Here is a 23,993-nt window from a genome sequence, read left to right on the forward strand (position 1 = left end):
CTTACATGAGAACTTGCGGTAATGAGAATCAGTGGCGCACTAGTGTGAAACCTCCGTGTTTTTCCTCTGCGTTATGATGTCACAGGCTTACGTTTACCATAATACACCATATATCATTGGAAAGCCCTTGGTGTTAGCTTAACAATGCACTTTGAATCATTCGGATTGGACAAACTATGGCGGAGTTACGGTAAAAAAAATACGCATATGGAAAATCGCCATAGATAAAGGGTTAAAGTGGACTAAACATAATTTCTTTACATATGATTGCTTCCTTCACTACTTCTTCTTTTTGTAATTGTACTCATTTCTAATAAAGATTGTGTTCAACTAGACTACCGTAATTTCCAGACTATATGCCGCTACTTTTTTCCACACACTTTTAACACTGCAGCTTCAACAATAATAATTTATAGATTTTTACAGGCTTTCTCATAAGCTGAAATATGTCTATTGATGCTGTCCATTAATTGGCTGAAAGCTGCGTCCTCATGCAGCGTAAATTCACACACATAATAAATATAAAGTCTTACCTGTTAGTTTTAGTGGATTCATCAACATGTCCTGAAGAAAACTACGTCTGAAAATACTTTAATTCCAGTCCCTCTGGCACTTTGACCTACAGTTGCGCCTCCATCAGATCAGTCAGCAGACCCCCCCCCCATGGGTCTCCTCTTTGTGCCAAAAGTTGGAAAAGTCGCGGCGCCTCGTCTCATTTACCACAGACACCAGGCGATCCTGGCTGCACATGACATTACCTCATGATCCACAAAGAAAAAAAAGTTAAAATTACTCAGTGTGGATGGAGACGCTGCAAGACACCGTGCGCACGTCAACGGTTTGTTTGGTGTTGTGACGCTATTACGAACTTTACACGGTTGTACACGTTCCTTTTATTTCTGTTTAGCACTCTTCTGGTTGTTAAGTGTATGTACACTGAGTCTTAATGAACTATAGTCCTGTTGTGAATCGCTAGCAGTCAGCATTTGCTTGCAGTTAGCTTTTGCTAGCTATGTTGACTCCCCCCCGCCATTACTTTTTATAGCTGTTTCTTTTTTACCTGTTTAATACTTCTGTTAGTTTTTCAGTGTAGCTGCTGTAAATTTTAGGTCATTATTTTACTCTTGTATAAATCTTAGGACTGGCTTGCATTTTCACTAGCAGTTAGTTTGCGTTAGCTACTTCGACCCTCGACCCCCCCCCCCCCGTTTCTTTAATACCTGTTAGTTTTTTAGTGTAACTGTTGTGAATTTTAACTTAGTACTTTACTCTTGTGTTAATCTGAGGAGTGGTTTATTCGTAGGAGGTGGCCAAGTGGTTAATGCGCTTGGTTTCAATGCAGAAGGTTCCGGGTTCAAATCCCACCCCTGCCACATTTCTCCATGTAATGTGGAGTTGCGTCAGGAAGGGCATCCGGCATAAAACCTGTGACAATTCAACATGCAGATCCACCTTGGATTGCTGTGGCGACAATGAGTGCTAACAAGGGAGCAGCCGAAGGGACTTACTTTTAACTCTAATACTTCTACTACTATTTCAGTGTTACTGCTGTGAATTTTAATTCATTTATTTACATCTGTGTGAATCCTGTGTGAGCCTTAGCAGTGGTTAGCTTATCCATTATTGGTTAGCTTGTGCTTGCTTGGCTATACTCTTGAATCTTTTAGTTCACAAAGTACACTACTTTACACCCTCCATAAATCCTGCGTGATGTTGGAAGATAGGGTGGCTCTCTTAGAGAGCCGTGTCTGTAAGTTAGAACAGCTTCTTAGCTCAGTGGAGTTAGATGTTACTGGCACTCCAGATGAGGTTCATGTTGGGCTGGCTAAGCATGCCCATTAGCACAAGCCTAGAAATGCCGGCTGTGGAGCACAGCTTTTCGGGCTGTGGCACACTTGCCACTGCAAACTGTGAATCGGTTCTCCCCCTTGGATTTGCCTGATGTGAAGTCTCTGAGCCCCCGAGTGATTTCCACTTCTGTCTCCAAGCCAAAACGCCAGACTTTAGTGATAGGGGATTCCAGCACCCGCAAAGTCAGGTTACAGACGCCGACTGATGTTAAATGTATTCCTGGGGCCAGAGGTCCCAACATTGCACCTCATCTTAGGGTGCTGACACTGCAGAAGGGAAGACAGACTAAGGAAGGTGATATGAGATATAGTCACATAGTTATTAATGTTGGCACCAATGATGTCAGGATGAAGCACTCAGAGGTCACAAAAATGGACATAGAGAGGACTTGTGACCTTGCCAGAAAGCTGTGTCGGCATTGATTAATAGTCTGTGGTCCCCTCCCCTCCCTGGGTACTGATGAGGCGTTTAACAGACTGACATCATTAAATAGATGGCTGGTGCAATTTTGTAGACAGCAAGGCTTTAGGTTTTTTGATAACTGACCTTCATTCTGGGGCCACCGTGGCTTGCTGATGCCGGACGGCCTCCACCCTACTGGGGAAGGTGCTGCCATCTTGTCTGCAAACATAGATAGAGTTCTACAGGGAGGGTAACATTAGCAATTTACAGCAGGCCACGGAGCAGGTGATTAGAGACCCTGCAAGGCTTATGACAAATGTAGTTGTGGAATCCATTAGCTTAGCAGGGAAATTAGTGCAGAAAATCCACTATGGTGATAGTGCCGTTTATCTGCCAGGGAGGGAAATTCAACAAGTTGAGACTGTGGCCTGCTTCTGTAGACATGTCCATAAAAATCATAGAGGGATATGATTGAGCCGCTACAGTCTGCTTTTAGAAAATATCATTCCACAGAGATGGTTCTCATTAAAGTGGTGAATGATCTTCTGCTTGCAATGGATTTGGACACCACTACAGTTCTGGTGCTGTTAGATCTCAGTGCTGCATTTGACACTGTGGATCATCATATTCTACTTGATAGGCTGGAAAATCACTCACACTGGGAGTGCCCTTGCATGTTTGACATCATACTTGACCAGTTGTTCTCACTGTGTTTTGTACAGTAACACTACCCTCTAACCTTAGTGACATGAAATTCGGGGTTTCACAGGGGTCCTTCTTAGGCCCCCTGCTTTTCTCCCTTTATATAGCTCCCCTTGGGCACATATTGCAGCGTTTTGGGGTTACCTTTCACTGCTATGCTGATGATACTCAGTTATACATGCCAATAACTGCTGGTAATCTCTTTCACATAAAATCCTTAAAAGATTGCCTTGCATTATTGAGAAGTTGGATGTCTAGAAACTTCGTACTTTTAAACTCTGATAAGACTGAAATGATGGTTCTTGGTCCATTGAGACATCAGCATCAATTTGACCAGTTAACACCTAGCCTCGGCTCGTGTGTCATACGTTACACTGACATAGTGAGGAACCTTGGGGTAGTTTTTGATCCTACATTGTCCTTTGACCTCCACATTATAAGTATTACGAGGACTGCTCTCTTCCACCTGTGAAATATAGTGAAGATTCGTCCTATCCTATCTATGGCTGATGCTGAGACTTTTTACACGAAGCAGAAAGTTGGACCACATTACACCCATTTTGGCATCCCTTCACTGGCTTCATGTCTGTGAGATCAGATTTTAAGCTTCTGCTCTTTGTCTATAAAATTGTTCACGGACTGGCACCTCCCTACCTAGCTGACCTAATTAAACCTTACGTACCGGCCCGGGCTTTGCGTTCTCAGGGTGCAGGACTACTTTGTGTCCCTAGGGTGAATAAGAAGTCTGCGGGTCATAGAGCTTTCTCTTATCATGCCCCTGTTCTGTGGAATGATCTCCCTGCATCAATAAAACAGTCAGATTCTATGGAGACTTTCAAGTCCAGATTTAAGACACACTTATTTGCCCTTTCGTTTGGCTAGCATACTAGTATATTGTATTTCTACGCTTTTCACTCTTTTAATTCATTTTATTAGTAAACGGAGCGTGCTACAACCTCAACTTTACCTACATTCTGGGTCTTTTAGTGAAGCTTAGGGCTAGTGGCCGGCGATCACCTTAGTATTTCTCTGTTTTTCTTGTTGTTTAATGTTGACAAATTATACTGTATTTCTTGTCTTTCTGATGCCTGATTCTGTTTTTTCTCTGTTTAAGGTGCAACTCCATCCAGAGATGGTTGTGGTATTTGTGCTGAAAACCCTCCTGTCCTGTGCACCAACAGCATTTCCTGTATATTTGTTTCTGTGAATTGTTCTGTAATTTATGTCTGTATCATGGCCCAAGCAGAGCGTCACCACTTTGAGTCTGGTCTGCTTGAGGTTTCTTCCTCAGAGGGAGTTTTTTCTTACCACTGCTGCCCTGGGGGTTAGTAAGGTTAGTCCTTACCTGTGTGAAGCGCCTTGAGGCAACTCTGTTGTGATTTGGTGCTATATAAATGAAAATAAATTGAAATTGAATTGAAATTTTAAAAAAGCATTTATGGTAAGTTTTTAATTAAAAGTTAAAAAATCTTTCTGTTTAAGATCTTTCTGTGTAAATATCTCATGTTACAGCTTTATATAAAACAGATTTTCTAAGTGCATTTGTTCTGGGCTTAAATACAATACGATACAATACACTTTATTGTATTGTCTTTGACTTCAAGTGCTCTGCAAACATTTTGCGTCAAAAATCAATAAATACAACAACAGTACCTGCTTGCATGCTTATGGAAACACACACACACACACACACACACAGCCATATATATGTATATATATATACACATACACACACACAGTGGTCCCTTGCTATAATGCGGTTCACCTTTCGTGGCCTCGCAGTTTCGCAGAATTTTTTTGGTCCAATTTTGCATGCTTTTTTTTTTACAGTGCATTGTGTTCTGCGTCCTACGCAAGCAGGCTGGTTGCAGCCAACTAGTAACATATCGCTCCTGAAAACGATCTTTGGTTTTCACGTGAGGTAAATCTGCCCTATGATTGGATTTTGGAAAACCATGTGATGGTGAACCAATTCCGATTGGACACTCATATTGTGCACATCATCACACACCTTCTATGAGGAGTACAAAGATGGCTGATGGCTGGCTCAAAAGTCTGCGGAGTTAACTTTTCAGCAAAAAAAAGTAAGTTTCTATCTCATATCATTAAAAAGTTATTTATAATTTAGTATAGCTTCGTCTTAGCCATCGTATACGACGGCGTCGGCCTCAAGAGGGTTAAAAGAAGAGCAGAAACACCATCAGGGCCTGTGGATTTACCCTTAGAAACCCCACTAAACGGTAACTTCATTCTGTGGGGGTCAACTACCAACCCAAACTCAATAACAGGAAGTGACTGTAACCCATTATTACATTCCAAAGAAAAGTCCCGTGCTTCAAACTTCAAACATTAAGTTCATCATTAAGTTCATCATTAAGTTCCTTTGCTTTCTCCAGTTCATCATGAGCTTTCATAGAATCCCAAAGTGTTCTTGAGTCCATAGACATAACTTTTTGTTCCATCGTGTTCCTGTGTTTCCTCCTGCAGCAGTTGTCTGAGTTCCTTTTGAACTGTTTTTAAACCAGCTCCATCATGTTTTTTTAAAGTGATCTTTTTAAGTCTTTTACTTCTCTTGTTGTTGGGATACACAGTAATGATCTTTTTGGGAACCGCACAGTCAACACAAAACTTAATATAGTCTGTTATTGTTTCTGTGGCCTCATTTATATCCAAATATATTCCAGTTTTTGCCGAGGGATGAACCTTTAAGTGTCTCCACACAATCCTGTGTCTACGCAGACACAGTCTTTGTTTGAGGTTTGCTGCTCTTCAACATTCTTGTATGTAGGGATTAGGTGGACCGTATTATAATCAGAGGTTAACAGTGGAGGCTTCATTCTAGAACTACACGCATTTTTAATGTTTCCATAGCATTTGTCTAAAACCTTGTCTCGAGTGGCACACTTAACATACCGTTCAAAGCCGGGCAGTGATTAAAATCTCCAAGAACAAAAACGGGGGCCCAGGTGTGTGTTGCAGCTGATGATGAACACAGTCAGCAATCTGAGCTGCTGCCTGGCTGCATTACCACTGGGAGGACCATAAACAATATAAATTAAACCATTTCCAAACTCCAGAGGAAGATAAAAAGGTCTCAGGGAGAGACACACCAGCTCAACGTCAGTGTTGTGTACAGTCTCCCTCATGATGTCGTGTCTGCACCAGCTGTTGCTGACGTATGCACAGATTCCCCCTCCACGGCAATTCCCTGAAGATCTGCGCAAATAACAGCGAAGCCTTCCAGTTCAATAAAAGAAGTCAGTATATCCACATGTAGCCAAGTCTCTGTGAAAACCAGCACGCTCGACTCACAGTACTCAAAACATACCTTGGCAGGAACCCGGAGCTACTGCATTTTATTTCTCAAAGACGGGGTGTTACAGAGGATCATGCCCAGCAGTGGTGGTCTGCTGTGTCTCCGGTGGAGACGCTGCCGTATCCCCCTCGCCGGCCTTGCTTTCATTCTTTTAACTTGCGAGTTGGCTGGACCACCAGAGCCTCAGGTAAATCCGCCAGAGGTGTAATTCCCAAAGAGTGGAGGGAAAGCAGTGCATCTCTGCTGTAGGTGAGCAGAGGCTCACCTTCCACGTGTAAAAAAAAAAAAAAAGTTTGGCATGTCCACAAAAAAGTCCAGAGGAATAGAGCCAAAAGAAATACTTTCACAAAAAACACAAAGAAAATTGATGCATTAAAAAAAAAACAAAAAAAAAAACAGCAAGATGTAAAACATAGACAGAACGTAGCAGCCACACACAAGTCCGGGTCACATGCAGAGCAGCGCCACCGGAAGTAATGCAAATTGGTGTCTCTTACAGGGTAAAATGGTGGCCTGTCCTGTGTCATGGCCATGCCATGTTGAGTCCACTCCACTCTATGAACCTGTCCACCACACTCCTGTACTCAGCCTCCGGGTCCCTGCTGATGCAGCAAACAAAGGCAGAGTCGTCCAATAACTACTGCAGGTGGCAGGACTGTGACCAGAGTGTGAACAGAAAGGGAAACAGGACCATCTCCTGTGCTGCTCCTGATGGTGTCAGATGTAATGTCTCAAAGTCATGTAATGTCTCAAAGCCACAGGCCGCCCACACCCACATACTGTGGGTGGCCTGTGAGGTAGTTGGTAATCGAGGCCCCCAGTGGAGCCTCCACCTTCAAGTCACGCAGCTCATCACTGAGCAGGTCAGGCCGGATGGTGTTGAATGCACTGGAGAAGTCAAAGAACACAGTGCTGCCTGCCTCCTGCAGGTGAGAATAAGCTCTGTGCAGCCTGAAGTAATTGGCATCTTCCAGTCTCCTTTTCGGCTGTGTGAAGGTCCCTCAGGACAAGCCTCTCAAGTGACTTTATAACATGTGATGTTTGGGCCACAAGTCTGTAGTCATTAAGTGTGTTGGGGTTCTTCTTCTTGGGCACAGGGACCAGACATGAGGTTTTTCACTGCTCAGGAACAACCATCTGGCTCAGACTCAAGTTGAAGATGTGCTGGAAGATCCCACACAGCTGGACAGCACATCCCTTCAGCATTCTGGGGCCGTCAGGACCCCCAGCCTTTCCTGGACACAGGCGACTAAATTCTCTTTTTGCTTCATCAGCAGTGATGGTGATGTGAGGCGTTGGTGATATTGAGGGAGTGGTGGAGGGAGGGGAGTGAGAGCAGGTTGGTGGGAGGGAGGGAGGTGGTACTAATTGGGGTATGGGGTGCCCCCCTCCCCTGGGGGGCACTGAGAGGAGCTGGGGAAGTGTGGGAAGAGTCCATGTTGTCAAACCTGTTGAAGAACAGGTTTAATTCATTGGCCTCAAGTAGATCTCCTTCCATCATCTGGTCCACCTTCTTACCATGACCAGTGATGGGTCTCATCCCCTTCCTCACCTCATGTTCTTCTGCTGAAACTTGCTCTCCAGCTTCCTCCTGTCACTGTCGTTCCCCTCTGTGATCTTCTTCCTCAGTTCTTGGTGCACCCTCTTCAGCTCCTCTCTGTCTCCACTCCTGAATGCAGCCTTCTTCCTGCTCAGTGACGCCTTGATGTCACTGGTGGTTGGCTCTCACTGCGGTATTGTATCACTTCCTGTTCCGGAGCACAGCGGTGTTTTTCTGTATCTGTTAGCTGTTTAATCTGCGCAGTTAGATTGATCTAGTTAACTAGATAACGATTTGTTTCACAGTGTAATCTTCACATGCCTTAACTAAAGCACTCCCTCTGCTGAATCACCTCTAAATTATTTACACATTATTCACTTTGTGTGTTTTTAGGAATCCGCTAGCTTAGCACAGCTACTAGCTCTTAGCCGGTTTAGCATGGCGGCTTCTCCTGTCTCTCCCGCACTTTTCTGCTCTGGGTGTGAAATGTTTAGTTATTCCTCGGCCTCCTTTAGCAGTAACGGTACTTGTAATAAGTGTAGCTTATTCGTAGCTTTGGAGGCCAGGCTGGGCGAATTGGAGACTCGGCTCCGCACCGTGGAAAATCCTACAGCTAGCCAGGCCCCTGTAGTCGGTGCGGACCAAGGTAGCTTAGCCGGCGTTAGTTCCCCTCCAGCAGATCCCGAGCAGCTGGGAAAGCAGGCCGACTGGGTGACTGTGAGGAGGAAGCGTAGTCATAAACAGAAGCCCTGTGTACACCGCCAACCCGTTCACATCTCTAACCGTTTTTCCCCACTCGGCGATACACCCGCTGAGGAACAAACTCTGGTTATTGGCGACTCTGTTTTGTGAAATGTGAAGTTAGCGACACCAGCAGCCATAGTCAATTGTCTTCCGGGGGCCAGAGCAGGTGACATTGAAGGAAATTTGAAACTGCTGGCTAAGGCTAAGCATAAATTTGGTAAGATTGTAATTCACGTCGGCAGTAATGACACCCGGTTACACCAATCGGAGGTCACTAAAATTAATATTGAATCGGTGTGTAACTTTGCAAAAACAATGTCGGACTCTGTAGTTTTCTCTGGGCCCCTCCCCAATCGGACCGGGAGTGACATGTTTAGCCGCATGTTCTCCCTGAATTGCTGGCTGTCTGAGTGGTGTCCAAAAAATGAGGTGGGCTTCATAGATAATTGGCAAAGCTTCTGGGGAAAACCTGGTCTTGTTAGGAGAGACGGCATCCATCCCACTTTGGATGGAGCAGCTCTCATTTCTAGAAATCTGGCCAATTTTATTAAACCCTCCAAACCGTGACTATCCAGGGTTGGGACCAGGAAGCAGAGTTGTAGTCTTACACACCTCTCTGCAGCTTCTCTCCCCCTGCCATCCCCTCATTACCCCATCCCCGTAGAGACGGTGCCTGCTCCCAGACCACCAATAACCAGCAAAAATCTATTTAAGCATAAAAATTCAAAAAGAAAAAATAATATAGCACCTTCAACTGCACCACAGACTAAAACAGTTAAATGTGGTCTATTAAACATTAGGTCTCTCTCTTCTAAGTCCCTGTTAGTAAATGATATAATAATTGATCAACATATTGATTTATTCTGCCTTACAGAAACCTGGTTACAGCAGGATGAATATGGTAGTTTAAATGAGTCAACACCCCCGAGTCACACTAACTGCCAGAACGCTCGTAGCACGGGCCGAGGCGGAGGATTAGCAGCAATCTTCCATTCCAGCTTATTAATTAATCAAAAACCCAGACAGAGCTTTAATTCATTTGAAAGCTTGACTCTTAGTCTTGTCCATCCAAATTGGAAGTCCCAAAAAACAGTTTTATTTGTTGTTATCTATCGTCCACCTGGTCGTTACTGTGAGTTTCTCTGTGAATTTTCGGACCTTTTGTCTGACTTAGTGCTTAGCTCAGATAAGATAATTATAGTGGGCGATTTTAACATCCACACAGATGCTAAGAATGACAGCCTCAACACTGCATTTAATCTATTATTAGACTCAATTGGCTTTGCTCAAAAAGTAAATGAGTCCACCCACCACTTTAATCATATCTTAGATCTTGTTCTGACTTATGGTATGGAAATAGAAGACTTAACAGTATTCCCTGAAAACTCCCTTCTGTCTGATCATTTCTTAATAACATTTACATTTACTCTGATGGACTACCCAGCAGTGGGGAATAAGTTTCATTACAGTAGAAGTCTTTCAGAAAGCACTGTAACTAGGTTTAAGGATATGATTCCTTCTTTGTTCTCCAATGCCATATACCAACACAGTGCAGAGTAGCTACCTAAACTCTGTAAGTGAGATAGATTATTTCGTCAATAGTTTTATATCCTCATTGAGGACAACTTTGGATGCTGTAGCTCCTCTGAAAAAGAGAGCCTTAAATCAGAAGTGCCTGACTCCATGGTATAACTCACAAACTCGCAGCTTAAAGCAGTCAGGGTTTAGAATTCATCATAGTACAGAAACAGCATTAGTGAAGGTTACAAATGATCTTCTTATGGCCTCAGACAGTGGACTTATCTCTGTGCTTGTTCTGTTAGACCTCAGTGCTGCTTTTGATACTGTTGACTATAAAATTTTATTACAGAGATTAGAGCATGTCATAGGTATTAAAGGCACTGCGCTGCGGTGGTTTGAATCATATTTGTCTAATAGATTACAATTTGTTCATGTAAATGGGGAATCTTCTTCACAGACTAAAGTTAATTATGGAGTTCCACAAGGTTCTGTGCTAGGACCAATTTTATTCACTTTATACATGCTTCCCTTAGGCAGTATTAATAGATGGTATTGCTTAAATTTTCATTGTTACGCAGATGATACCCAGCTTTATCTATCCATGAAGCCAGAGGACACACACCAATTAGCTAAACTGCAGGATTGTCTTACAGACATAAAGACATGGATGACCTCTAATTTCCTGCTTTTAAACTCAGATAAAACTGAAGTTATTGTACTTGGCCCCACAAATCTTAGAAACATGGTGTCTAACCAGGTCCTTACTCTGGATGGCATTACCCTGACCTCTAGTAATACTGTGAGAAATCTTGGAATCATTTTTGATCAGGATATGTCATTCAAAGCGCATATTAAACAAATATGTAGGACTGCTTTTTTGCATTTACGCAATATCTCTAAAATTAGAAAGGTCTTGTCTCAGAGTGATGCTGAAAAACTAATTCATGCATTTATTTCCTCTAGGCTGGACTATTGTAATTCATTATTATCAGGTTGTCCTAAAAGTTCCCTGAAAAGCCTTCAGTTAATTAAAAATGCTGCAGCTAGAGTACTGACGGGGACTAGAAGGAGAGAGCATATCTCACCCATATTGGCTTCTCTTCATTGGCTTCCTGTTAATTCTAGAATAGAATTTAAAATTCTTCTTCTTACTTATAAGGTTTTGAATAATCACGTCACATCTTATCTTAGGGACCTCATAGTACCATATCACCCCAATAGAGCGCACTGAGGGGGGGCACTGTATGCTTCCTTGACATGAACATACAGCAGGTCAATAGTTTTTTTTTATCTCTTGTCTTATAAGCCACAAACTGCTTGAAAGTTGGAAGCATGTTGACAGGGGTATCCTGGTTAAAATCCTCAGAGATGGTAATAAAAGCACTGGGGTGCAGCGTCTGAAGCCTCGCTGTGGCGGAGGTGATGACATCACTGGCCCGTCTGCTGCTGGTGGGATGTAAAGAATGAGGACAACAGTGTGTGAAAACTCCTTCAGCAAATAATAAGAACGAAGACTCACCGCCAGCAGTTCAGTGTCTGTGTCACACACACACTTCTTCACCATAACGTGTCCGGGATTGCACCACTTGTAGTTCACGTAGACTCCTCCAGCAGTGGAGGACCTTGTTCAGTTTGGGTGTTCATGTTGATTTGGAACATATTTTATACTGGATGCCCTTCATAATGCACCTCCACGTTACACAGAGAATGGATGTAGCTGGTCTTGAAGCAAAACCTTCTGTTGTGAAAGCCTGCAAACTGTTTTGCCACCACGTTGAAATGTTATCCTGCTTGTGTCGGTGGCTGGTATTAGATTTGTTTTTAATCACTGTCAAGCATTTTGATGGACCATGTGGTTTGGATTTATGCATTCAAATTTCTGACAGGTGTTGACTTGCGTTGTGGAGCTTGGTGTTCATCTTAGTATAGTGGAGATTCACAAAATCAGCATCCCTCTCCGAAGATGGCAGACAGAAGTACCACAGAAAGGAGCTTGATGTCTGCTGGAGAGTTTCTCCATTGCTATGGTTACATCTCTCCTAAAATGCGCTAATTCTTCTCACACTTAGTGTTTTGTCGGCCAACACTGTTATCTTCGTTCAACCTAAACACATCCTACACATGTCCTCACGAAAACGCTCCTGTGCACTTCTGAAACACATCCACAGACCATGCTGGCATTTGTCCATAACAAAGATGGTCTGTGTGAAAAGAGACGTGTGTGTGTGTCTGTCATTGTGAGGTTTCAGCCATTGAGGAATCCTGAAGGCACGCTGACATCACACCACAGACCAGCCACATTTCACAGAAACCTCTAGTCCCCAAAGTATCACCTCAATCTCCCAGCATCCCTGCCACCTCACCACCACTCAGCTTAAAAAAAAAACTACCCACATGACCAAAAGGAGTTGATTAATGAAATTATTTGAACACAAAATGTTGCTGAATAAAATCTACAAATTTACTGTAGAAAGAAAAGGCAACACCGCTGATAAATGACTGAATCTCTGAGTGTGAGATCTGAACCCCCTGGGGTGACATCTGAAGCCCTGCGAGTGAGATCTGAAGTCCTGGGGGTGAGATCTGAACCCCCGGGGGTGACATCTGAAGCTCTGTAGGTCAGATCTGAAGCTCTGTAGGTCAGATCTGAAGCTCTGTAGGTCAGATCTGAAGCCCTGGGGGTGAGATCTGAAGCTCTGGAGGTGAGGTCTGAAGCTCTGTAGGTCAGATCTGAAGCTCTGTAGGTCAGATCTGAAGCTCTGTAGGTCAGATCTGAAGCTCTGTAGGTCAGATCTGAAGCTCTGTAGGTCAGATCTGAAGCCCTGGGGGTGAGATCTGAAGTCCTGGGGGTGAGATCTGAACCCCCGGGGGTGACATCTGAAGCTCTGTAGGTCAGATCTGAAGCTCTGTAGGTCAGATCTGAAGCTCTGTAGGTCAGATCTGAAGCCCTGGGGGTGAGATCTGAAGCTCTAGGGATCAGATCTGAAGCTCTGGAGGTGAGGTCTGAAGCCCTGGAGGTGAGATCTGAAGCCCTGTGGGTCAGATCTGAAGATCTGGGTGTGATATCTGAAGCCCTGGGGTGAGATCTGAAGACCTGGGGTTGAGATTTGAACAGTGGTGGGCACAGCTAACCAAAAAGGTAGCTTTGATAACTGGTAATCAGCTAACTGAAAAGTTATGTTTTTTATCGCTAAACCGATAAACTGTCTAAAAACTTATTGGAAGCTACAGATGACAGATAACTTTCAATTTAGCCTCCCAATGCTCTCAGCTACTAAGAAGCTGATTTTGAGTTTAAACACCACCAAAGCTTCTAATAGAACCAACGGTGATCACAAACCCAAACAGCCAATGAGCAGCGCTTCTGTCTTTGTGCACTCTGCCCCCTGCTGTAGGAAAGCATCATTTACCCTGACAGGATACAGTGATCCAGCGATGAGGCAGAGGTCTTGAAATGGAAAGCAGGTTTGAATTATGGTTTTGCTTTAAAAAGAAAATTATTCTGGATAGAATAACTACATTAATGTAAACTCTTAAAATGTACAAAGTGATATATAACACATATCTGTTAATTTTAAGATAATGCACTAATTCTGAAGATTTCAACATTAGCACACAGATGCCCAAAGGGATTATGGGTAAACGAAGCCTCCGCTCGTACTGATTGGTTGATTCATTCACTCTATGTAAAAACCAACACAAGTGAATCAATGTACGAGCGTAACATGTTACTATTAAATGTGCTTTTGTAAAATATGTCATTTTTTTCATTTGTAGAAAAAAAATAAATTTTCAAGATCCCGCTAGACAGCGCCTAAGCGCACGCGTGATGACGAGGTTTCTTTCAATAACAAGAAATGTCAAAAAACTTTCTCGTGTGTGGTTGGAGTTGTATGGCGATAGGAATTGCCTTTGGAATGCTTGAATAATGATGTCAGTCGCACAAAGAAATCAAATAATCATGAAAACATGTTCGGTGCGGTGTTATAACAGAGCAATCAGTCACTCAGTGAGGCGCCATAACATCCATTCAGTTAGCGCTTGGTGCAGTGTCATAATAGATCAATCGGTCGCTCTTTGAGGCGTCATAACATCCGTTCGGTTAGCGCTCGGTGCGGTGTCATAATAGATCAATTAGAAGCTACATGAGGTGTCATAACATCCATTCGGTTAACGCTCGGTGCAGTGTCATAATTGATCAATTAGTCACTCCGTGAGGTGTCATAACATCCGTTCAGTTAGCGGCTCGGTGCGGTGTTATAACAGATCAATCAGTCGCTCTGTGAGGTGTCATAACATCCATTCGGTTAGCGCTTGGTGCAGTGTCATAATAGATCAATCAGTCGCTCTTTGAGGCGTCATAACATCCATTCGGTTAGCGCTTGTGCGGTGTCAGTCGCTCCGTGAGGTGTTATGACATCCATTTGGTTAGCACTCGGTGCGGTGTCATAATAAATCAATCAGTCGCTCCATGAGGTGTCATAACATCCGATCGGTTAGTGGCTCGGTGCGGTGTCATAATAGATCAATCAGTTGCTCTGTGAGGTGTCATAACATCCGATCGGTTAGCGGCTCGGTGCGGTGTCATAATAGATCAATTAGTCGCTCCGTGAGGTGTCATAACATCCGATCCGTTAGCGGCTAGATGCGGTGTCATAATAGATCAATTAGTCGCTCCGTGAGGCATCATAACATCTGATCGGTTAGCGGCTCGATGCGGTGTCATAATAGATCAGTCGCTCTGTGAGGCATCATAACATCCGATCCATTAGCGGCTCGGTGCGGTGTCATAATAGATCATTTAGTCGCTCAGTGAGGTGTTATAACATCCAATCGGTTAGCGGCTCAGTGCGGTGTCATAATAGATCAATTAGTCGCTCCGTGAGGTGTTATAACATCCGATCGGTTAGCGGCTCGGTGCGGTGTCAGAATAGATTAATCAGTTGCTCCGTTAGGTGTCATAACATCTGATTGGTTAGTGGCTCGGTGCGGTGTCATAATAGATCAATCAGTCGCTCTGTGAGGTGTTATAACATCCGATCGGTTAGCGGCTCGGTGTGGTGTCATAATAGATCAATTAGTCGCTCCATGAGGTGTCATAACATCTGATCGGTTAGTGGCTCGGTGCGGTGTCATAATAGATCAATCAGTCGCTCCGTGAGGTGTTATAACATCCGATCGGTTAGCGGCTCGGTGCGGTGCCATAATAGATCAGTCGCTCCGTGAGGCGTTATAACATCTGTTCGGTTAGCATCTCGGTGCGGTGTCACATAGATCAGTCAGTCGCTCCGTGAGGCATCATAACATCTGATCGGTTAGCGGCTCGGTGCGGTGTCATATAGATCAATCAGTTGCTCTGTGAGTTGTCATAACATCCGATCAGTTAGCGGCTCGGTGCGGTGTCATATAGATCAATCAGTCGCTCCGTGAGGCGTCATAACATCCGATCCGTTAGCGGCTCGGTGCGGTGTCATAATAGATCAATTAGTCGCTCCGTGAGGCATCATAACATCTGATCGGTTAGCGGCTCGGTGCGGTGTCATAATAGATCGATTAGTCGCTCCGTGAGGTGTTATCACATCCGATCGGTTAGCGGCTCAGTGCGGTGTTATAACAGATCAATCAGTCTCTCCGTGAGGCGTCATTACATCAAGCCTGGTTCACATGACAAGGTAATTGGGCTGATATCGGACCCGATCTTCCCCTTCCGACAATCTTAAGGACGCCCTGACAATCGTGATGACACTAAATATAATCTTATCAGATATTCCTGCCGTGTGTGGTGTGTTAAGATGGACGTGAGGAGCTAAATGTGACATGCAGCCAATCAGAAAGCGAGGTGTTTGACCTGGGAATGTTCGTGTGTGAAATCTGTTTGTATGTGTTGTTTTTACCGTGTGGCTGACACACACACTGTACAACTAAACCTGTCATTTTTTTTTATCTCCATGTGTGTGGTCTCTCAGGTTTTGGAAACCTAAAGATAATTTTAAAATCCTGTGACTGTGATATAACCGATCGCCAGTAGATGGCAGTGTTCTATGCATTTTGATGCCAGTTATATCACACAGCCTGAATCGCAATTTAACAGACTTTTTGGCTTTTGGAGAACCAACCTGAGCTTCTTCTGGCATTTGTACATAAAACAAACACAATAACATCTGTAAACCCAGATAATATATTTAGGAGAGTTTTAGGCACAATATACAAAGAGTTTAATGCGGCTGTCCGTGTGGAGCCTGATCAGAGTGTCTCAAATACATTTCTTCTGTTGTGAATATACTGAGATTACCCATAATGCACTGGGCACAGCATGTCCACAGGAAAACCTTCGAAATTAGTGCATTACTTTAAAACTAAAACATACTGTATATCTGATATTTTCACTTTATAAAACTTCAGATGTGACATTAATTAAAATAACTTGTCTGAAATTAGTTTGGTTAAAATTTTAACCATAAGTTAAAACTGTATGCCTCTGGATGACTTGGGTGATATTGCCAATGTATCAGTACGGGGTCAAAAGAAATTAGCTTTTTTCTTTTCTATGACCAGTTCTTCTTTGCCTGTAGAGGATAGAGCAGTTTCTTCTGGAACCAGCTCTTCTCTGTTTGTAGAGAAGAGAACTGTGCAACTACTACAAAAAGCTACGTCTGTAAAAATGTTAGCGGTCTAAAAATTATTGGACCACAATTTATCGGAAGATAATTGGTCCGATGATGGTTTTCAGAGTTATCTGAAAAGCTAATCCGATAATGAAAACATTATCTTCGATAATTATTGGTTAGCGGATTAGCGGAACTGTGGCCACCACTGGATCTGAAGCCTGGTTAAGGCGACGCCTAACGTGCTTCAACGTGTTTCTGTTCATGGTCTGTTCAGGCTGTTGTCATTTAAATTTTCTACCATATTCACACTTTTTTAAAACCTTTTGGTTTGTGCGACGATTGTAAATAATTTGTTCCATGGTTCAAATCCATCTTGAAAACAGCTCATTGAGCAGAAAGCTGCTTGTCAGTGCAAAATGCACAGCACTGTATTTGCTGCTCATTCTTTGAGTTTCTGTGTGCGTGTAAACTCACATTTATATTTTGTGTCTAGTGTTCAGGATGCAATAAGAAGAAGTACTGCTCACTCTGTACTGCCGTACGGAGTGAGCAGAGACGCAGCCACATCAGGGTTTCTGCTCTTTGTCTCCTTCCCATGTTCACGCCGTGTCGTGTCCTCTGTAATTCGATTACTTTCAAAAGTTGGATGCAGTTATACAGCGAGTACACAACTTAGAACAACAGCTTTTTCTTTGACCTGCCTCAGGGGACATAAGTTATTCGTTTTCTACACCTGTTTATTCCAGTTTAGGGTCAAGGAGGAGGTGGAGCCTATCCAGTGATCATAGGGACTTCAGACTTCAGACAACTTTATTGATCCCTAAAAGGGCAATTGTGTTTACACTCAAAATACTTTAGACAAGATACAGCAATTAATCCACAGTTATTACGTGTTTACCGTAATAATGGCACACAGAAGAATTAAAGACAACACATATACATTTGACATTGTTTATGTGCACTAAACTTGAAGCAATCCGTCGTCCAAATTGAGGTAAAGTGGGTGAAGGCTGCAGCAGGAGGGGCCCGTGCCGCCCAGAAGTGGGGTTTACCGTGGACAGTAGACAAAAAAAAAAAAATATTCACACCTGTGGTCAGTTTAGAGTCACCAGTTCATCTAACCTGCATGTCTATGGAAGTGGGAGGAAGCTGGAGCACCTGGCTGGAACCCACACAAACACGGCAAGAACATGCAAACTCCACACAGAAAGACCAGGTGGGACTCAATCCCAGCACCTTCTTGCTGTGAGACAACAGTGCTGACCACTTATCCACCATGCCTGTCTCTGGGTCCTTTATGATTTAGAGGCGCCTGGTCAGAGCTCATGGAGTCATGAGGTGTGATGCTGGTACCTGTGAAGGTCCAAGTCTTTAGGGTCCTGGTGCTGCCTGTCGGGCTGTGTGGTTGAGAAACTTGAACATGGACCAGTGACCTGAGGTGACAAGTGTCTCTGGTACAAAGTATCTGTGGAAGATCCTTGTGTACTGCTGGAATGACTTTGTATCACATGAGCGGTTACTCAGTGAGGCTAAGATGAGATGGATCACCTGCATCGTGAGGGAGCGTCAGCTGCGGCGTTTTGCCCATGTGGCCCGTTTCTCTGTGCACGTTCCAACGGTCGGGTGCTGAGTGCTGAGGACCCCAGTAGCTGGAGAAGGCCAAGGGGACGCCTGTCTTTCACCTGGCCGCAGCAGATAGATGGTTATTTTGGAGATGTGGGAATGGACCATGTGGTGTTGTGGATGTGGCAAAGTGCAGCACCAGTTCACGCTTCCAGACTTTGACTGGATCGCTGCTAATTACATCGATCATGTTTTCAACATCATGACGTGTGTCATGTCTCACACGTCACCCATCTCTTTGTTATTTCCAGGCACAAAGAAGCTGCAGAGAGGAAGATCTTGACTGGACATCTCACTGTCAACACCGACCCCCGGCTCTCCTCCCGCTGCCTTTCTACTCAGCGCCATGGCTTTCACTCTGTCAGAAATCATGGCGGCCAGGCGGCAGCAGTCACAGGTGCAGTCTCACGCACAGCGAGGCGGCAGGACGGCGGTGGAGGTGGATGAATACAGCACCAACCCCACCCAGGCCTTCACCTTCTACAACATCAACCAGGGACGCTTCCAGCCGCCACACGTGCACATGTGAGTACAATGATGAGCACGTGCTGCACGCGTCTGCAGCGCATTCTGACGGTACTGAGACTTATCTCCTGTTTTACTTTTGTACACAGTGAGGTATTATTATGGAACAAAAGTTCATTCATTCATTTTCTTAAAAAACATTTATTTATTTATCTATAATTTTTCTCATTTAAGAACAAACCAAAACTAATTCAACACTTGATGCAAAGTTTTCCAGGATAATAATTTCCTGTGTCATGCTAGAAATGAGGTAAAGGAAGTTACATCTGTCTGCAGGTGAGTGAAGGACACAGTGGGGGCTCCAGGAACTCCAAAAATAGCGATCAGCAGACAAGGCTCCAGCCAGACTCCAAGAACACAAGAGATAACATCAAAATATTAAATCCACTATGACCATATGACTTAAATCACAGCATTCTGATGGAGCATTCTGTCTTGCATGAACATCATGGCCTTTTAGAATGAAGCAGACTTTATCCTGAAACACTGCTTGATAATTTGAAGTCCACCATCAACCCAAAAAGGCGCCGTTAGCTCATAGCAGCTGGTACACCCCCCCCCCCCCCCCCCACACACACACACACACACACCTCGCTGGCACCTGACTTGAGGTTTTGCTGTGTGTCCGTTAGTGATCCAGACGTCTGTCCATCAAGACTCACTCTCATTTCATCTGCCAATATCTCAAAGAACTGCTCACATCACAATCCACAGCAAAACACCCCCACTCCAGAAATACTCACTGTCGCTGCCCCCCAGCATCAAACGTCATACAGTGGGAGGTCTGGAATGACCTGCCAGAACGTCTGAAGGCACCACAGACTGTGGAGGTCTTCAAAAGACAATTGAAGACTTTTCTCTTGATGGGAAGACATTTGATGGGACTGTGACTTTCTTTTATTCAGTTTTTGGATTCTTTTAATATGTGTGTGTAGCACTGTGAGATTTGCCTTTTAATGTAAAATGGTTTACAAATTAAATGAATTATAATTATTAAATGTGGTATGTTGTTACATGGATTTTGGATATTTTTCCACGTTTTGCTACAATTTCCTATTAATATTGAGTGCCTGTGCCTAATTCAACTAAAAACTTTATTTTCTGTTTTAAGGGTTCCCATAATCCCCCTGCACTTCCCAGAATGCACCGCAATACCAGCAGAGTTCCGGCATTTCAAAGCAGCGTAAACAATGGCAAAGCGAGGATGTGGTTGGCATTGATTCAGAAAGTTCACGAGCGATTATGATGATACGTTCTGCCAAGTTGAGAGGGTTATCTAGAGGATGTGTAGCACCTGTGATGGACTTCTGCTGTGCCTTTTGTCTTGTTGTCCACACATCACGAGGTGTGTTTACATTGCGTCCTGAACCGGAACTCTGCTGAAACCAACCTCTCACATAAGTTGGTTGAGATGGTGCGACAGTCACAACTACGAAACAGCAAATGACATCCTTCATTCTTTTACTTTCCTGGGTTTCCATGCCAGCTGGGAAATAGGATCCCTCCAGCATTTCCTGGGTCTTCCCTGGCACCTCCTCCAACTTGGACGTGCCTGGAAGATCTCCCTAAGGAGATGACCAGGTCCATCCTCACCAGATGCTTGAACCACCTCAGGTGGCTCCTTTCGATGTGAAGAAGCAACAGCTCTATTCCAAATCCATCCTGCATAGACTAGCTCACCCTGTCCAGGAGTGTCAGCTCAGATACCCAATGGAGGAATCTCATTTCCATCACTTGTATCTGTGACCTTGTTCCTTCAGTCGTTACCCAAAGTTCCTGACCATAGGAGAGATAGGAGCGTAAATCAACTTGTAAATTGAGAGTCTCACCTTCTGGCTCAGCTCCTTCTTCACCAAGACAGTCCAGTACAGCGTTCATAAAACATCAGATGCCGCCTCAATCTGTCTGTCAATCTTCAACCAACTTACCCCCACTCGTAAACAAAACCCTAAGATACTTAAACTCAGGGGACCATGGTCTCAGATTTGGAGATGCTGACTTTCTGTCCTAGTCTTGTCACACTCGGCCTCAAACCTGTTCAGTACAATCACAGGTCGCTGTCTGAAGCCAACAGAACCACATCATCAGCAAAAAGCAGCGATGCAAGTCTGAAGTGACCAAACTGGACACCCTGCTGTCCTTGACTAAGCCTTGATATCTTGTCTGTGAACATCATAAACAGGATTGGTGACGAGATAGAATTTGTGACAAGGGGCAGCCCTGGCAGGGTCCGGCACCCACCAGGAGCAGGTCTGATGTGAATCCGAGAATGTGGACCCAACTCCTACTTTGGTCATATAGAGACCGGATTGTGCAAAACCTGCCTCATATAATTTTTGCTCAATTATCACAAAGTTTGATACATGCATAAATGTTCTTGAATGTATTTGATATTTCTTCCTGTGTTGCTACAGTTTGTTGCCAAATTTAAGTCGTTGTGACTTAATTCACGCCATCTGCTTTTGCTCATGAATGAACTACTAAACCAAGCATGTTCACAATGGACATTTGCAAAATGTGACACCTTAACTGAACTGATGGGGGCGCTGCAACCACCACAGTAGACCTTTGGAAATAATGTCTGAACTCTCAGGGCTAAAATAAAAATTTTAATTTATCTCGAGTCCATTGAAAGTTCTGCATGTAACGACACAGGCCACACTCAGTTCAGCTTTGAAAAACTTTAGCCATTTTGAATTTTCTGATAAACTGTTGCCTGCCAAATTGAGCTTGGTGTGGTTTATTCAACTAAACCCTTCGTAACTCACAAATTAGTTACTCTCCTGAAATCAGCCATTGTGGAATTGTTCACAATGGATTTGGGCATAAAAAAGACACTTAAAACTGACCTGATGTGGGTGTTGTAACACCACAATAGAGTTTTGACAATGCCTACTGTATGGAGCCACCAATCACAAAGGCAACAGGAGAGACAGTGAGGAGGCTTACGGATGTTATATGGTCAGACAGAAAGGTCATCAAAAACACAGAGGTAGATCCAGCTGGTCAGTCAGATGTGCTGCGGCCGTGTTATTTTTGGGTCAAATTGGACAAATGGTGCTTGGACCCTGCTAATTGTGGCCGTTTTATTTTTGGGCCAAATTGGACAAATGGTGTTTGGACCCTGATAATTGCATCCGTGTTATTTTTGGGTCAGATTGAACGAATAGTGCTTGGACCCTGCTAATTGTGTCTGTTATTTTTGGGTCAAATTGGACAAATGGTGTTTGGACCCTGCTAATTGTGTCTGTTATTTTTGGGTCAAATAGGACAAATAGTGCTTGGACCCTGCTAATTGTGTCTGTTATTTTTGGGTCAAATTGGACAAATAGTGTTTGGACCCTGCTAATTGCGTTTCTGTTATTTTTGGGTCAAATTGAACAAATAGTGTTTGGACCCTGCTAATTGCATCGCTGTTATTTTTGGGGTCAAATTGGACAAATAGTGTTTGGACCCTGCTAATTGCGTCTCTGTTATTTTTGGGTCAAATTGAACAAATAGTGTTTGGACCCTGATAATTGCATCGCTGTTATTTTTGGGTCAAATTGAACAAATGGTGTTTGGACCCTGCTAATTGCATCGCTGTTATTTTTGGGTCAAATAGGACAAATAGTGCTTGGACCCTGCTAATTGTGTCTGTTATTTTTGGGTCAAATTGGACAAATAGTGTTTGGACCCTGCTAATTGCGTTTCTGTTATTTTTGGGTCAAATTGAACAAATAGTGTTTGGACCCTGCTAATTGCGTCTCTGTTATTTTTGGGTCAAATTGGACAAATAGTGTTTCGACCCTGATAATTGCGTCTCTGTTATTTTTGGGCCAAATAGGACAAATAGTGTTTGGACCCTGGTAATTGTGTCTGTTATTTTGGGGTCAAATTGGACAAATAGTGTTTGGACCCTGCTAATTGCATCGCTGTTATTTTGGGGTCAAATTGGACAAATAGTGTTTGGACCCTGCTAATTGCGTCTCTGTTATTTTTGGGTCAAATTGAACAAATAGTGTTTGGACCCTGCTAATTGCATCGCTGTTATTTTTGGGTCAAATAGGACAAATGGTGTTTGGACCCTGCTAATTGCATCGCTGTTATTTTTGGGTCAAATTGAACAAATAGTGTTTGGACCCTGCTAATTGCATCTCTTATTTTTGGTAAAATTGAACAAATAGTGTTTGGACCCTGCTAATTGCATCTCTTATTTTTGGTAAAATTGAACAAATAGTGTTTGGACCCTGCTAATTGCATCGCTGTTATTTTTGGGTCAAATTGGACAAATAGTGTTTGGACCCTGCTAATTGCGTCTCTGTTATTTTTGGGTCAAATTGAACAAATAGTGTTTGGACCCTGCTAATTGCATCGCTGTTATTTTTGGGTCAAATAGGACAAATGGTGTTTGGACCCTGCTAATTGCATCGCTGTTATTTTTGGGTCAAATTGAACAAATAGTGTTTGGACCCTGCTAATTGCATCTCTTATTTTTGGTAAAATTTAACAAATAGTGTTTGGACCCTGCTAATTGCATCTCTTATTTTTGGTAAAATTGAACAAATAGTGCTTGGACCCTGCTAATTACGTTTCTGTTATTTTTGGGTCAAATTGAACAAATGGTGCTTGGACCCTGCTAATTGTGGCCGTTTTATTTTGGGGCCAAATTGAACAAATGGTGTTTGGACCCTGATAATTGCGTCTCTGTTATTTTGGGTCAAATAGGACAAATAGTGTTTGGACCCTGCTAATTGCTTCTCTGTTATTTTTGGGTCAAATTGAACAAATAGTGTTTGGACCCTGCTAATTGCATCGCTGTTATTTTTGGGTCAAATTGAACAAATAGTGTTTGGACCCTGCTAATTGCGTCTCTGTTATTTTGGTAAAATTGAACAAATAGTGTTTGGACCCTGCTAATTGCATCGCTGTTATTTTTGGGTCAAATTGAACAAATAGTGTTTGGACCCTGCTAATTGCATCGCTGTTATTTTTGGGTCAAATTGAACAAATAGTGTTTGGACCCTGCTAAATGCGTCTCTGTTATTTTTGGGTCAAATTGAACAAATAGTGTTTGGACCCTGCTAATTGCGTCTGTTATTTTTGGTAAAATTGAACAAATAGTGTTTGGACCCTGCTAATTGCGTCGCTGTTATTTTTGGTAAAATTGAACAAATAGTGT

At 43.3% G+C, this 23,993-nt stretch overlaps 1 protein-coding gene and 1 long non-coding RNA gene across 2 annotated transcripts in view; one reads left to right on the forward strand and one right to left on the reverse strand.

Moving 5' to 3' along the window:
• Positions 1-3,690: 3,690 nt before the first annotated feature.
• On the reverse strand, positions 3,691-17,406 carry LOC117504228. Its single transcript, XR_004558744.1, has 3 exons — positions 17,396-17,406; positions 7,522-7,529; positions 3,691-3,857 (listed from the first exon to the last, which is right to left on the reverse strand). It is a non-coding gene; the product is annotated as an uncharacterized LOC117504228 (long non-coding RNA).
• Positions 17,407-18,591: 1,185 nt separating this feature from the next.
• mpped1 (metallophosphoesterase domain containing 1) overlaps positions 18,592-23,993 on the forward strand; it is a 235,427-nt gene continuing 230,025 nt past the window's right edge. Inside the window, exon 1 of the mRNA XM_034163567.1 lies at positions 18,592-18,832. Coding sequence (XP_034019458.1) covers positions 18,654-18,832 — 179 coding nt within the window. The 5' untranslated portion in view covers positions 18,592-18,653. The remainder of the gene's footprint in view (positions 18,833-23,993) is intronic.

The sequence above is a fragment of the Thalassophryne amazonica genome, chromosome 22 (assembly GCF_902500255.1).
Source record: "Thalassophryne amazonica chromosome 22, fThaAma1.1, whole genome shotgun sequence".
Taxonomy (NCBI): Eukaryota; Metazoa; Chordata; class Actinopteri; order Batrachoidiformes; family Batrachoididae; genus Thalassophryne; species Thalassophryne amazonica.